General features: G+C 56.0%; 1 protein-coding gene across 1 annotated transcript in view; it reads left to right on the top strand.

Moving 5' to 3' along the window:
* Nucleotides 1–16161, top strand: part of zfyve26 (zinc finger, FYVE domain containing 26) — a 33919-nt gene that overhangs the window by 7390 nt on the left and 10368 nt on the right. Inside the window, 24 exon segments of the mRNA XM_064316840.1 lie at nt 453–1010; nt 1538–1699; nt 2085–2236; nt 2856–3078; nt 3786–4049; nt 4211–4360; nt 4715–4855; nt 5247–5483; nt 5577–5682; nt 5943–6856; nt 7185–7384; nt 7777–7881; nt 8032–8154; nt 8467–8643; nt 9645–9894; nt 10610–10708; nt 11178–11344; nt 11530–11666; nt 11960–11988; nt 12165–12301; nt 13063–13280; nt 14046–14193; nt 14648–14857; nt 15384–15599. Coding sequence (XP_064172910.1) covers nt 453–1010; nt 1538–1699; nt 2085–2236; nt 2856–3078; nt 3786–4049; nt 4211–4360; nt 4715–4855; nt 5247–5483; nt 5577–5682; nt 5943–6856; nt 7185–7384; nt 7777–7881; nt 8032–8154; nt 8467–8643; nt 9645–9894; nt 10610–10708; nt 11178–11344; nt 11530–11666; nt 11960–11988; nt 12165–12301; nt 13063–13280; nt 14046–14193; nt 14648–14857; nt 15384–15599 — 5123 coding nt within the window.

Here is a 16161-nt window from a genome sequence, read left to right as displayed (position 1 = left end):
GACCTGTTTGTGTTTGTTTAGTGCGTGCGGGCACGGCTCAAGCCTGCTGCTGCCCTAGGTGTGATGGTGGATGGCGGGTTTTGGGGGGGTCTGTGAGGCCATTGTTACATGAGTCCCCCCTTCATTTGGCACCCCCAGATGAATGGCGCCCTAGGTGACCATCGTTTCCTCATCCGCCTATGCCTAGACCTGGCTCTGAGCGCATTTCCATTTCGTCTAGGAGATAACACTGTATAAACAATACATATAATCCGTTTTTACAGCCGTGTATTTATTTTTAGCAATGCAGGTCAAGTACCGTAACTCAAGGGTAAATTGAGTTTGGCAGCACCCCAACCTGGGAATCAAACCAAATCCTTTGCAATACAAGCCCAGTTCCCTACCCACTGTACTGTACTGATCAAAATCCACACCTTCTATGTGTCCCCTTTCACCCCCCCCCCCCCCCCCAGAGTGCCCCCCGCTGTTCCAGCAGTACCTGTCCGAGTGCCAGCTCTACCTGGAGGCGGTGCCTGCCGTGTTCCGGCTGGAGCTCCTGGAGAACATCTTCTCCCTGCTCTTCCTGTCGAGCGCTGACTTCGTCCATCAGGGGGGCGAGGGCTCGCCCCCGCAGGGGCGCGCGGAGCAGAGCGACGTCACCGCGAACGGAGAGGGGGAGGAGCCGGACGGAGGGCGAACGCGGCCGCCGCAGCAGCCCGGCTCTCGAACCCGGAGCCACCTGGACCTGGCCCACTTCCTGCGGGGCTGCAGGGGCTTCCTGGTGGACGCGGCGGCCATGGAGGGCCTGCTGAGGCTGCTGCGGGAGAGCCTGGAGGGCGTGTGCGTGGTGGGCCGGCGGGCGGGGCAGGAGGGGGGCCGCGCCCTGCCCGGGGAGGCCGAGGTGGCGGAGGGCCTGGGCTGCTCGGTGACGGCGGAGGCGTTCGCCGCCCGGCTGCAGCGGCTCTCCAATCGCACCGCCGAGGCGCAGTGGAGGCTGCAGATCATCGCCAGTAACCATGGCAGCGGCTGCGGTGAGTCGCGTGGCCGGGCGGGAGCGTGGGCAGCGTGTGCGTGAGCCACGTTTTTGTGTTTGCTACACGATCACAATCGTTACAGGCATTTAGCAGACGCTCTTATCCAGATCGTAAAACGATCGTAAAGCAATGTTTTTTTTATTGTGATAGTAGTGCTAGCGGCACTGTGCTAGTTCTCCGTATATAATGGGCCCTTTCATTCACTTGTGTTCCGGCTCAGTCTTACTTCTGCTATTTGTGCCTGCCATTGTGGACCATAGTTCCCTTGTAAGTGTTCTTGCCAAATGCATGTATTGTAGCACTAGCTTGTGTGGGTGTGTGTGTGTGTGCGTGTGCGTGTGCATGTGCATGCATGTGTGTGTATATGTGTGTGCGTGCGCGTACGTGTGTGTGTGCATGCTCATGTGTCAGTGCCAGAGACTGCAGTTGGTCGGTTATTTTCGCCAGTCTGTGTGCAGAATCTCATGATGGGTCAGTGGTGATATGGCAGGTGTCGGTGCTGATTTGTTTCTGCTTCGGGGCAGATTTGAAGCCCCAGCCCTCCCCAGCGCCCAGTCCCACCCTGTCCCTGAGGCGCAGCGGCAGCGCCGGGGGCAGGAGGAGGAGGAAGAGGGCGCCGAAACACCGGCTGGAGCGCCGCGTCTCCGCGGAGAAGCAGAACGGGGAGGTCAGCACCAGCACCTCAGGTACGGAGGAGCAGCGACTGGGGTCTCACCTACGTTTATTGACTTACTATTAATCTCGCTATTAATTGATATTAACTGGATCAGTTACTGTAACTTTATTAACAACTGACTTAGCGGTACAGCTAGTCTTCCTTGCTCTCTTTTGTTTTTGGATCAGGAGCCCCTCTGTATGAATGAGTTACCCTCCAGCCACACAGTCAAATGGAGTTGGCTCTGTGTAGTCTAGCCTTGTTTGTTGTTGCCTTTTGCACCGACCACATCCCCTTTCTGGATGACCCAAATTGAAAGTAATTGAGATGTCTTGCGCTATTTTAACGCCGTCCCTCTTGCTCAAACCTGGCTGGGCGGAAACGGAGGAGGTATAAATAGTTCTTCGTCCTGCCAGATGGAGGGGGCGGAGCCGGGGGCGGGCAGGCGGAGCGGGAGGCGTGTCCCTGCGGCGGTCCCCACAGCTGGTTGGTCCCCGCCATGCTGTCCCCGCCGGAGTCCCTCCTCATGTCCTGCATCCGCCGGGGGAACTTTGTGGAGGCGCACCAGGTGAGAGTGATTGGCAGGGGAGTGGGCGGGGCCTGGCAGGGGAGGAGGAGGAGGGGTCTGGCAGGTGAGGGGGGGGTGAGACCTGATATTGGAGTGGGCGGGTCTGGGGGTGAGGGGGTGAGGAGGAGGGGTCTGGCAGGTGAGGGGGGTGTGAGACCTGATAGGTAAGTGGGCGGGGTTGGGGGTGAGGGGGTGAGAGGAGGGTCTGGCAGGTGAGGGGGGTGAGACCTGATAGGGTAGTGGGGGGGTCTGGGAGGTGAGGGGGTGAGGAGGAGGCTGGCAGGTGAGGGGGGCGTAGGAAGGCGCGGGCGCGGGTGAGGGTGAGGAGGGGGTCTGGCTAGTTAGGGGGTGGACCTGATACGGTAGTGGGTGGGGCCTGGCCGTGGAAGTGGACTGGCAGTAGGTGGGCTGAGTGGAGGGGCAGTGTCCTGCGAGGTGAGTTAGGGGTGGGGTCTACTGCTACAGGTGGGCCTGGGAGGTGAGAAGGTGGAGTCTGGCTGGTGAGGGGCGTGTCCTTGCAGGTGAGGGGGCGGGGCCTGACAGGTGAGGGGGCGGGGCCTGGTCGATATGACTGGCGGTATGTCTGTGGGGCTCACATCTCGGGATCTCGTCCCTCCAGGTGTCTCTGATGTTCGGGCTGGAGGGCTCGGCCTGCTGCGGGGAGCTGGTGTTCATGGAGCGGTACCGCGAGGTCCTGCTGGAGCTGACCGCCGTGGAGCACAAGATCGAGAGCCAGTCGTCGACGGAGGCGGCGGTGGGCGTGACGGGACCCGGGCGGGGCCGGCTCAGCAGCAACGGCCGCGCCTCCACCCTGCAGGCCATCGAGAGCGCCGCCGCCGCGGGTACAACACACACGCCTTTCAAACCCCCAATTATCCCAGTTCTCTCCGTTTTACCCCCCATTTGCAATGTCCAGGTGCATGTGTAGGGCTGTCCCGTTCCTTGAATTAGGCTCTGCTGGCTCAGGAGGGTGCAGACTAGCGCTAGCGCAGTCAGTAGCGTTAGCATATTGCACAACGGTGTGGTGGCGTGGCCTCCTAACTGCCTCTCGGGGCCACACCTCAGCTGCCTTGTCAGTCACGCTGTGAGACTCCCTGTTTGGCCTTGGCGGGGTCCGGAATCTGGTACCAAACCTTGAGGCGCTTCGCTGCGCTGAGAGGAGGCCGAATATGAAAGTGCAGGAAGTGGTCTTGGAAGTACTGACATCATCGCCCTTTGTGTAGATACAGTTGATGTGGTGTGAGACCAAAGCAGCACAGACCACGGGGAAAATACTGACTTTGTTGTGGTGTCTGATTTACAACCCTGTTCTGTTTTACAAAGCCAACGATTGGCTCTCGAGGAAAGCAAATTCCCAATGGCGCGTGGAAAATGTACTTTTGGCTTGGCCGTCGGCCAGGGGAACCATTGCCCATCCAGCTACGTACATACATACTGTGTTTTATGGCTGTGTGACTCAATGAAGGTTCTCAAAATTGGGTTCTTGTTGTCTTGGAGAGCACACGAAAAACAAAAATGGAGAAAAGACGCCCGTGTCCCGTCTCCGCAGGCATGGCCTTCTACTCCATTTCGGACGTGGCCGACCGGCTGCTCAGCACCCCGGGGCACCCCGTGCCCTCGCTGGAGGAGGGGTACTGGCTGAGCCAGGGCTTCCAGGACCCCGCGAGCCCCCTGCGGCCCCTGCTGGAGGAGATGAGCCCCCCCGGCATGGCGACCTTTGACCTGGCGTGCTGTCACTGCCAGCTGTGGAAGACGTCCCGCCAGCTGCTGGAGACGGCCGAGCGCCGCCTCCTCAGCTCCTGGGAGGGGCGAGGTGGGGAACGGGGCGCCCGATTTAATCGTTTGGTTATGAATGTTAATTTATGTAAGAGGTCAATTCTGTGCAGACATTAGGATGTATTTGTTGGAGTTTCCCAGATACTTACCTGCAGCCTCTCTCTTTTATGTGACACCCCCCCTCTTCTCCCCCATCAGGGCTGAGAATCGACTCCAAGGTTCGTCACTGTGAGGGAATCAGGGGGTTCCCTGCTGTGCTGCAGGGGATCAGCAAGATCCTCAATCACACGAGCAGTGGCAAGGGATCAGCCAAGACGGGTGAGGCTCCAGGTTATTAGCTATCGGTCTGTGTGGAGTGTCATGGGCAAGGACCTCTCCAGTAGCATTATTTTCAGATTGAGAAACGTAACTTAAGTCAACACTCAAGCGCTCCTTTCCCCCTTTCTCGATCTCCCTCCCTCCCTCCCTCTCTTTCTCTCTCTCCCCCTTCCGTCTGTCTATTTCCCCTTCTCTCTCTTCTCTCCCCACTCATTTTCTCTTTTTATCCCCCCCTCTCCCCCCCTTCTCTCTCCTCTCTTTCTCCCCTCTCCCCTCTCTCCTCTCTTCCTCCCCCCCTCCTGTCCCCTCTCTCCCCCTCTCCCCCCTCCTCCCCCCCCCCCCCCCTTGTGCAGAGGCTGTGAGTGAGGAGCAGGCTGGCTCGAGGTCCGTTTGGCTGCAGTGTGCAGGAGGTGCTGCTTTGCTGCCACGCCACGCTGACCGAGGAGGGCATCAGCGCCCGTCTGAGCCTGGCGCAGCGCCTGGAGCTCACGCTGCACACGCTGGGCACCGCCACGGAGGCCTCAGGTGAGAGGGCGAGGAGGAAGGGAGGGAGGGAGGAGGGCAGGCTGTGGAACAGGGCTGCTCAACCCTTTCCTTATGAGAACAGATTCTTATTTCTATAAAGGTGCCTGTGTCACCTTTGGTACTTATTGGTCAGTGGTGCATATTGGTCATGCATGGGACATTTGGGCATTTAACTGTGTCAAATATTTCCACATTATTTTAAAAAGGGCCTGAAGTATGTGTACACAGTGGAATGGGTTTGGCCCCTGGGCTGCCAGTGGAATAGACAGAGTGTGAATAATCTGTGTGTGTGTGTTCGTGTTTTTGTTGTGTTGTGTGTGTGTGTGTGTGTGTGGTGTGCGCGTGTATTGTGTATGTTGTGCGTGTCTCTCTCTCTCTCTCCATGGTGCAGCGGACGCTCGGGCCGGCGGTGGGCTCCTCTCTGCCCTGCTGGAGCAGGCCAGCCTGAGGCCCTCTGAGCTGGACTCGCACCCCGTCCGCTCCCACATGAAGCACCTGCTGCGCTCCCTGGACCACCTGTGCCCCTTCGAGCCCGACGGCGCCCCCTGCAGGCCCGACTACGTGCGCAGCTTCCTGGACTACGTGAACACGCTGGCCTCCGTGCTGGTGCGCAGCGTGGCCTCGGAGGGTAAGGATGCGCTTCCGTCCGCTAGCCGGCTGGCTGAGCTTAGCCCTGTCGCTAACCCCCCCTCCCCCTCCTCTCCACATCGCTGTCCCCCAGACCAGGCCGGTGAGGTGAAGCTGGGGAACCCCCTCCTGGTGCTCCTGCAGTCCCCTTCACAGCTCCTGTCCCACCTGCTGTTTGATCGACAGGTGTCCCCTGACAGGTGCGCCACACTCCTCTCTCTCTCTCTTTTCTTTTCATCCCATCCTTTCTTTAATGTGTTCCTCTGTTACTTGAAATGTAGGAGCCTTGCATTCCTTTCTCTAGTGTAGGTTTGTAGTGTAGTTGTGTGTTTATACTGGAAATCCGCCCTTGTTTGAAAAGTGTTTTCTAATAGATTGGGCTGAATTGTGTGGAGGTCAGATTTTTGTGTGATGCTGGTTCTGACTGCGTTATCCCCCGTGTCCCCCCCCCCCCCCCCAGGGTGTCGTCTCTGCTGCAGCAGGAGAGTTTGTGTCTGAGCGTGCAGCAGGTGATCGTGCAGCGCTGCTGTGAGCTCCTGCCAGTGTGGGACACGCATGTTACGGGCGGGCGGGAGGGCGAGGGGCGGGGCGAGGGGCGGGGCGAGGGGCGGGCGGGCGCCGGCGTGTTCGGGTTGTGTGGCCTCACAGCCCTGCTCCAGCAGCACGCCCAGGAGCACGTCCCCCTGCTGGGGCTCTCCGACCCCGCCCCCGAATCCAACTCCGATTCGGAGGCCTCTCCGGAAGAGTCCGCCACCACGCCCCCCACGCCCGCCTCCCCGTCATCTCCTCCTCTGCCCTCCTCCTCTTCCTCCTCATCCTCTTCCTCCTCCTCCTCCTCCTCCTCCTCCTCTTTCTCCTTCCTCCTCACGCCCTCCGCGCTCTCCTTCCTCAAGTCGCGCTCCCCTCTCCTGGCCGCACTCGCCTGCCTCAGCGCCTGTCGGGGCGGGGTCGCCCGGCCGACGTCCGGCTGGTCGGGGCTCCCCTCCTACTTCCGGGGGGTCCGGAAGGAGGCGGCGCTGGACGGCGAGCAGGTGGCCCGGGAGGGCGAGGCCTTGCTCCGGGACTTCCCCGTCCTGCTGGCCTACCTGCAGGCCATGGCCGAGCCCGTGCTGGGCGCCCCCGGGGCCCCCGAGGACGGAGGGGCGGGGCTGGGGGCGGGGCTGGGCGTGGCCCTGTGCGGGAAGCCCCTGCTGGGCCTGCTGCTTTCGGGGCTGTACCGGCCCTCCACCCGGGCGCTGGTGGCCGACGCCTTCCAGCAGGCGCTGGCCTCCCAGGACCTGGACCGGGCGCTGGGCCTGCTGGAGCTGTACGGGCAGGACTGCAGCCAGGAGGGGGCGCTGCGGGACCGGCTGCTGGCCTGCGCTGCCCTGGAAGGTGAGGGGGGAGCCGGGTCAGGTGTGCTGGTGACGGGGGTGACCGATAATCGGGGTTCACAGAGAGTCTTCTCTGTAGGGGTGGGGGATATTGCTAGTATTAGTCATAGGGATGTAATAGGTTGTTGTGTTTGCTGTTAGCATGTTGTGTGTAGTTTGTCTGCTGATGTCAGAATGACTCCAACCTCATCATCTCTCTCAGAGCACCACTCACCCCTCTCTCCTCTTTTACCCCTCTCTCTCTCCTCTCTTGCCCCCTCTCTCTCTCTCCTCTCTCTCCACCCCTCCTCTCTTACCTCCCCTCTCTCTCTCTCTTCTCTCGTACCTAGAGGGGGAGGGCAGCATGGAGCAGCTGTTTCGGGTGCGGGACGCTGACCTGCGGGCGCGTGTGGCACTGCGGGGCCTGGAGCGCTGGCCCCTGGGGGCCGCCCTGGAGCTGCTGCAGTTCTGCCTGAGCGACCCCAGCACGGAGGGGGCCCTGAGGGCCGAGCTGGAGCTCAGGAGGCAGGAGCTGGAGATCTACAACCGGGTAACCAACCTGCGCATTTCCTTCCATCCTTTTCATTCAGTCCTGAGCTTTCCATTCAGTCCCACACTTTCCATTCCATTCCTTTCATTCAATCCTGCACTTTTAATTCACTCCTATGCTTTTCATTCAATCCTGTGCTTTTCATTCAATTCTGCACATTCCCTTCTGCCCTTTAAATTCAATCCTTCACTTTTTATTCAGTCCTGTGCTTTTCATTAAAGTATTTTTCATTTTATTCATTTAATCCTGCACTTTTAATTCAGTCTCTTGCTTTTCAGTCAATCCTGTACTTTCATTTGCCTCCCTGGGTTGATGTGAACCTCTTTTTTTTCAGCATGGCATTTGATTGGTGGTCCTGTCTAACACCATTCTTTCTGTCTGGGCTCTGTCAGATGCTGAACATGAACATACCGTTGCCCTGGACGACGTGGCAGGAGCTGAGGGCGGATTCTAGGAGTGACAGCGAGACGGTGTTCTCCATGATGCTGGAAGCCAGTGTGAGTTCCCTGTAAAATGAAGAGCACCTCATAAATAAAATGTGTTTATTTATTCATTTACGTATTAAATCTTTCCTGACGCGTTTGAACTGGTGTGCCTCTCTTACTCTGTGGACTCTAATGCCCGGTGTGCTTCTCGCGGCTGCGCAGGAGTTTGAGCTGTGCGCGCAGTGGGAGCAGCTGTACCCGGTGTCTGCGCAGCTGAGGCTGCAGCTGCAGACCGAACACCTGCTTCACCTGCTGGAGAAGGGGCAGACTGAGGAGGCCTTTCAGGTGTGTGTCACATTACTGCTATGTAGCAAATGCTATACAGAAGTGGAGAGCAAGAATGTTGGTCTCTGGAATGTGAAAGTGTGATATGAGCAAGACAGCACGGAAGTGTTAGGGTTCGGGTTAGTTTGTATTTCAGTGAGTATGAAGTTAGCCAAGGACACCAACAAACAGTATTAAAAAAAAAAAAAATAAGTAGCACTATACATACAGTGTAACATATTTTTACGCAGCTGTACCTGTAATGTTACAGTAAGATTTTATCATCTTTTTATACCCCCCGCCTCCCCTTTAAATTTCTCCTGCCCCCCTCAGTTACTGGAGAATGTTCCGGACTCCGCCGTGGGCCTGGAGGTGTGCGAGCGCGCCCTCGACCGCCGCCCCGGTCTGGCGGCGTGTCACTTCCTGTCCGACTACCTGACCCTGCACTTCCAGAGCCGTGTGTCGCCGGCCCGGCGACGGCACATCCACGCCCTGCACCTGGGCTCCAAGGTAACGGCCGCCGCTGCGTCCTCATTGGCTCTCTCTCTCTCTGTCTCTCTCTCTCTGTCTCTCTGTCTCTCTCTCTCACTCTGTCTGTCTCTCTGTCTCCCTCTCTCTCTCTCTCTGTCTGTCTCTCTGTCTCCCTCTCTCGCTATCTCTGTCTGTCTGTCTCTCCCTTCTCTCTCTCCTCTCTCTCTCCCTTCTCTCTCTCTGTCTCTCTCTCTCTCTCTCTGTCTCTCTCTCTCTGTCTCTCACTCTGCTCCTCTCTCTCTGTCTCTCCCCCTCTCTCTCTGTCTGTCTCTCTCTCTCTCTGTCTGTCTCTCCCTTTCTCACTCCCTCCCTCTCTCTCTGTCTCTCCCTCTCTCTCTCTCTGTCTGTCTCTCTCTGTGTCTCCTGCACACCTCCCTGGACCCTTTTGGTCCTCACACATACACTGGGCCTTATGAAATATTCACTGTAAAAAACAATATATATATACAGCAGTTCAAAATACGAATATAAGAATGTTACAGAAATGACACACAAGACCATGAGTTTCTCTCACGCGTTTCTCACCCATGAAGCCAGCCGGCTGAATTGTAAAAAGAGAACGGTTCTGAGTTGTTTGAAGTGGTTGGGTGGCGTTGGGGGGGGAGGGGGGGGGGGGGGCTGTTAGGATGGGTGTTTGCGGTCACGTCTCAGAAGAACAAACAGGATGTGGTGTGAAGGTGCGGTTTTTGATTTCTTTTGAACTCTTCAGTTGACTCGGCCATTATCGGTGCATTTCTTTTTCAGAATAACGCATAAATTGACAGGTCCCATGTGAAGCACTGCAGGGTCTGCGTCTGTCCCCCTGAGACGGCGGGGCTATGTGTAACAGTGGGGCTATGTGTGACGGTGGGGCTATGTGTGACGGCGGGGCTATGTGTGACGGCGGGGCTATGTGTGACGGCGGGGCTATGTGTGACGGCGGGGCTATGTGTAACGGCGGGGCTGTGGCGGCGTAACGGACTCTGACCGCGTCTCCCCAGGTGCTGCTGACGTTGCCCACGGCGGCCCAGCAGGATTATTTCCCGCTGCTCTCGAACCCGCTGCTCATGCTGGAGCAGCTGCTGATGAACCTGAAGGTGGACTGGGCGGGCGTGGCCGTGCACACCCTGCGCAGCCTGCTGATTGGCCAGGAGGCCAGCTTCAGCGGCGACGACATCGACGCCCTGCTGTCCGGCTACGCCCGCAAGGCCCTGGACGTCCCCTACGCCCCCCGGGAGAGAACCCGCTCCGGTCCGTAAAGTAAACGCGCACGGGTGCACACATGCATTAACACGCACACATGCATTACCGCATGCACACATGCATTACCGCACACGCACACATGCATTACCACACGCACACATGCATTACCGCATGCACACATGCATTACCGCATGCACACATGCATTACCACACGCACACATGCCATGCATGCGCATGCACACATGCATGACCATGCTACAGCACACATGCATTACCGCATGCACATGCATTACAGCACATTACACACAGCAGCATCACACATGCATTAACATGCACACACATACATTAACACGCACACATGCATTACCAGACACAGCTTACACAACTGCATTACCACCCATCATTACGACAATTACACCCCTGCTTAACGCCTGCATTACGATGCACAGCATAAGCACATCTTACGCTCCTTTAGCGCAAACATCATTACCACGCACTGATTACACGACAATGCTTACGATGCACATGCTTAACGCAGCATTCCGACAGATGATTATCGCGTCAGTAAGTGTAATACAGGTTTTTAGTTGTATTGCTGTTCAGACAGGCTTGGTTTGGTTGTCGTATAATCTGGCTGTCGCTCGCTGGTTTTTAGTGTTGTCACTGTATTATTTTATTGTTGCTGTTGAGAGGGGTTTGGTTTGGTGCCCTGTATACTCACAGCAGGGGCTGCTGCTCACCGGTCCTCTTTGTCCCCCTCCAGACTCTGTCATCAGCCTTCAGGACGCCCTGCTGCAGTGTCCCGCTCAGGAGAGCTGCCCCCCCTCCCCTCGAGTGGAAACGCCCCCCCTTCCTGCTTCGGGTGAGAGGGACACACACATGCACTCACACATGCACACACACACATTCTCACACACTCACACACGCACGCACACACATTCTCACACGCACTCACACACACACATTCTCACCCACACTCACACACACACACATCACACCCACCACGCACTCACACACACTCTCACACACTCTCACACACGCACTCACACACACTCACACACATTCTCACACACGCACTCACACATATTCTCACACGCACTCACACACGCACACACACATTCACACGCACGCACTTACACATTCTCACGCACACACACACACACACACACACTCTCTCTCATACTCACACACACACACACACACTTTCTCTCACACGCACACACACACTCATGCATACACGCTCACACGCACTCGATTCAGTAACCCTGCTGGGTATCTCTCTGCTTACCGCTGCTGTCTCTGACATCAAATTTGTGTTGCCCCCCCAGCAGGCAGCACCCCCCAGCATGCCCCGCCCGCTGCCTCGGGTTTGGCCGGCCGCAGGACCAGGTCTCCCGCCCAGTACATCCCCCCCGAAAAACCGCCCCACCGCAAGGACTGGATCCCCGACCACCAGCAGCCCGTGTGCATGGTGTGCCTGCGGGAGAGGTTCACCATGGTGAGAGAGCAACACCCTCAAAGCAGTCAAATGCCATTTTTTATCACACCTCCCTTTCCAAAGTTAAATGTTAATTTAGAGAAGGAGAGCTGGGTAAACCTTTACTTTTCTCACGTAGCTTGAGGGAATTTTCACACGTTTTGTTTATTCTATTTCATTCCCTGCTCCCCCCCCGCCCCCCGCAGTTCAACAGGAGGCACCACTGCCGTCGCTGTGGGCGTCTCGTGTGCAATGCCTGTTCTGAACACCGGATGGCAGTAGAGGGGTGTGCTGAAGAAGCAGCACGCGTGTGTGACCAGTGCTACAGCTTCTTCCACCTAGAGTAAGACCACGTACAGGCACTCACACAGACATGTACGCGCACACCACACACATACGCACACCACACACACACACATACACACACACGCACACACACACGTGCACACCACACTCACGCTACACACACACCCACACACCACATGCACAGATACACACACAAACAGGCGCACACACACCTGTGTTTGTTTGCAAATAATTGATGAAGCCACTTTTATAGTTTATATAGTTTATAGTTTGCTAAATGTCGCGTGAATTAATTTTCAATCATTTTCTGTTCATGTATGACTTTGCCAGTGCTGAGGGGGATGTGGATCAGGCTGAAGGTAAGAGCTTAACCTACTCTTAAGACCACAAGCGCTTATTTCTGGTTCTGCACAAATGAAGAGTTCAGATAATATATGCCCCCCCTTCCTCTTTCTCTCTCTCCCTCTGTATTTCCCCCTCTCTCTACTTTCTGTTCCTCTCTCTTTCCTCGTCTCCCTTCCTCTCCTCTCTGCAGTCGCTGGCAGCCCTGCGGTGGCTGAGGGGGCTTTTGGGGGGGTCCTGTGTCTGCCAGAGGTGGCCCAGCACCAGTACAAGCTCAGCTTGGACCCGGCCGAAAACCAGCAGCTGCTGTCCGAGTTCTACTACGAGCAGGTCCGCCTCTTCCTCCGTCCCAGCATGCACTGTGCACTCCTATGACAACCTATTCATAACAGATCCATGATGTTTTTGCAGTTTTTAATTTCTTTCATTTCATTATTGCTTATAGCAGACATTCTTATCCTTAGGGACTTCAGTGCAATAGCATCCATTTATACAGCTGGGTGTATCCTGAAGCAATTCAGGTTAAGCACCTTACTCTGGGATACAAAGGCAGTGTCCTGGATTCTCGATGCTTTACCCCAGGCCTGCCAGTGGAGGATGGTCTCTCCCTATATAGAAGGGTTCCTCTTGAGATCTCTTCCCATCAGGCATTTTTTTTCTTGCCACCATTTGAGGGTTTTTCTCCACATTGGGGAGTTAAAAAAAAAAAAAAAAATTTTATCTCATGTACTTGGTGTTTTGTGGTTCAGTCCTGGTTTTTGGTCTTTTTCTGCTACTCTCCAAAGCAGTTTTCTGTAAAAAGCGCAATACAAATAAAACAGATTTGATTTGTCTGTTACCCCTCAGTTACACCTTGTGGGGTTTTTGTTTTTTGCTCATGCTTAAATGTTTATACTTGTGAATGTTTGAAGAACATTTCCGGGTAAACGTTTGAATGTTGGGGAGAGAGATGGACAGGGGGGTAAATGTTTGAATGTTGGGGAGAGAGATGGACAGGGGGGTAAATGTTTGAATGTTGGGAGACGAGGACAGGGGGTAATTTGAATCGCCTACAGAGATGGACGGGGTAAAGAGGCGTTTCGTGCCACCAGGCCCACTGCGTCCTCTGCATCGCCATCCTGTCGCTGCACAGCGACCACAGCGCGTGCGGGGGCCAGCTCATCGCCCACTGCCGCGCGCTCTCCCGCGGCCTCACCAACCCCGAGGTGGACGCCCGGCTGCTCACCGACCTCATGCGCCAGCTCCTCTTCAGCGCCAAGCTCATGTTCGTCAAGGTGGGCCGCAACCAGGACCTGGCGCTGTGCGACAGGTGAGCAGGGGGCGGGGCCAAACGAGGTGGGGTGGGGTTTGGGGAGGTGGGTGGTTGGGTTGGGGTTGGGTGGGCACGGTCAAAGGGGAGGGCGTTGCAGGGGGAGAAGAGGCACGTTTGTTTTGGGTGGTATTCCGCACTTTGTTCCGCCCGTACGCCAGCCTCACACTCTACCATTGCCGTTGCGTTTGGCTTGTTCTCCTGCAGTCTCCCCTCGGCTAACCCTGCTCCTGCTCTTTAGAGAGGCTTCATAATGGATGGAACGTTCTGTTATGCCCTACAGCATAACTGTCCAACCCCATTCCTGGAGATAATAATAATAATAATAATAATAATAATACATTTTATTTATCAGGCGCCTTTCTGAACACTCAAGGTCACCTTGGTAGCATGGTATTAAAATGGTCTACCCTCCTGTAGGCTTTCATTTCAGTCCTAATTCGCACTTAATTCTACTGTTTAGCAGCTCAGTGTGATCCCTTGCTGTTGAATGAGGCGTTCTTCGATAGAGTTGAAATAGAAACCTGCAGGACGGAAGATCTCCAGGAACAGGGTTGGGCAACCCTTCCTTACACTGTCTCCCAGATTTGGACCGTTCACAGTGTCTTGCTATAGAGTCCAAATTCTTTTGATAGGTCAACGCCTAACTGTACCAGCTTGACAGGGCCCTGTAGTTCCACTCGTTGCAGGGTCCAGAGTGCCTCGCTTTCCCATGACACCTCACCCCCCCTCCCCCCACCCCCCACCCCCCACCCGTTCCCTCAGCTACATCAGCAAGGTGGACGTGCTGAAGATCCTGGTGACGGCCAACTACAAGTACATCCCCTCCCTGGACGACATCCTGGAGCAGGCAGCGGTGACACGTCTGCGAAACCAGCTGCTGGAGGCGGAGTACTACCAGCTGGCCGTGGAGGTGGGCGGGGCTCCGGAGGGTGTCTGTACATGCTGTTCTCCGGGGGGGGGGAGGTTACGTAATGTCGACAAGTGGACGCGCGTCCTGTTTGTGGGCCGGAGTCGAGTGATTTATGGCCCCCCCCCCCCTCCCTGTTATCGTGAGTCGGAAGGCCAGGAATGCCCATGGCCTCGGCCTCTGGAAAGTATTTCCGGCACTTGAGAAGCGATTCCGTGCAGCAGATAAGGAAACCGGCCTGTACACGAGCCGTTATGAGTCGGGTTCGAAGGGTCAGACGTTCCCGCCACTCAGTTTATCTCTTCGGTGGAAGATTAATTTTGAATTTGAGCATTCAGATGCACGTACTCTAACAGTGGAATTATTTTGTGTATGAAGTTGTATGAACTTTGTGCATGATTGTGTGTCTTGCTGGGCGTGACTTCGTATTCGTGATCCTGTCTCCGCGCCGGCCCAGGTGTCCACTAAGAGCGGCCTGGACCCCGGAGGGGTGTGGCAGGCCTGGGGCATGGCCTCCCTGAAGGCTGGGAACCTCAGCGTCGCACGCGAGAAGTTTTCCCGCTGCCTGAAGGCCCCTGTCGACCGGAACCAGCTGAGCCAGGGGCCCAGGCTGCTCCAGGAGATCATCCAGTACCTGGAGTCCACGGTCCGGCCCACACTGTCGCCGGTAACGGTCCAGAACCACAGGCTCCCACAGCCTTTTAATCCTGTGAAGAGCAGGTTTTTTTTTTTAGAACGTTTAGAAGTCAGTGTTCTAGAACTCCATTACTTTCAGTTTCCAGCAGTGATTGTTACATCAGCATTAGAATGTTCAGTTGAGGATATTCTAATGCCATGTTTGTGATCTCACACCGTAAAGGGGTTAATTCCACGAGGTGGTAAAATGTCCCCCTTAAAAGGCATGGAATGTGTAAAAGCACAGAATTATGACTCCCTTTCCTGGTTCTTTACAGCTTTACAGTATGCCATTCACTGGTGAAGGTTGTGCTTATCCCTGCTCTTACGAACTGATGACTAATACAAAAATGCTTTATCCTTGAGAATGGATTTGACCTTAAAAAAAAACTTTCGTCCCATTTTCAGCCTGTCCTTGGTATATATATATATATATATATATATATATATGGGTCTAATTTTGGTTTGACGGCTAGAGGGTGTTTAATTTTATTTGTGTCCTCTGGGTGCTCCGGCAGAACTGTGAGGAGGACGTCCTGGCCTCCCTGAGGGAGCTGGAGGAGGCCCTCTCGGACCCGGGCCCGAGCGAGCGGCCCGAGGGGCGGGTCCAGCACAGCGCCCTCTACCAGGAGTGCCTGTACTACCTGCAGAACTACGGCACCCACCTGGGCCTGGTCAGCTTCTACATGCGGCACGACAGCATGAAGGAGGCTCTGTGCCACGTGCTCAGCAAGGTGAGCGCGCGCCTCCGCGTTTATTCCGCGGTGCGTTCGTCGCCCCTGCGTTTCGCGGCCGTCCCGTGACCTTCGCGTCGTCGCTTTGGACGAAAGAGCGTGCCAGATAGATGTAATGTCAGCCCCGGAGGGGTCAGAGGTCAGAGGTCAGAGGTCATCCAGCGCTGCTCTGACACGCCTGGCGCGCGGCACGTCTGGAGGGAGCGGGTGTTCATTTCGTTCCGCTCCGTCGCGGCCTGCCTTATATGGTGCTGCATGAAACGCAACCTTTGGCGGCGCAGTGCTGCGACCCACGCCGGTGTAACGTGTTACGGTACCGCACGGCACGGTGAAGAGCAGTCGGTCGACATTACTTAACGCATCGTTCACGCGATAATAACGATTCCTGATTACATCTGTGACTCTGCGGTTGTTTTTTGAAGTTGAGCTGCTGGGGGTGGGGCGGGCTGCGGAAACGTTCCGTCCCATCTGTGTTTATCACGCAGTACGTTTCTTATCTGATGTGCCCGATCTGTTTATAGTCCAAAGATGGGGACACGACGTCCTCTCAAGGTCACGGCTA

Source organism: Anguilla rostrata, chromosome 1, assembly GCF_018555375.3.
Source record: "Anguilla rostrata isolate EN2019 chromosome 1, ASM1855537v3, whole genome shotgun sequence".
NCBI lineage: Eukaryota > Metazoa > Chordata > Actinopteri > Anguilliformes > Anguillidae > Anguilla > Anguilla rostrata.
The sequence above is the reverse complement of the archived record's forward strand: the minus strand, read 5'-3'. Positions and strand labels throughout refer to the sequence as shown.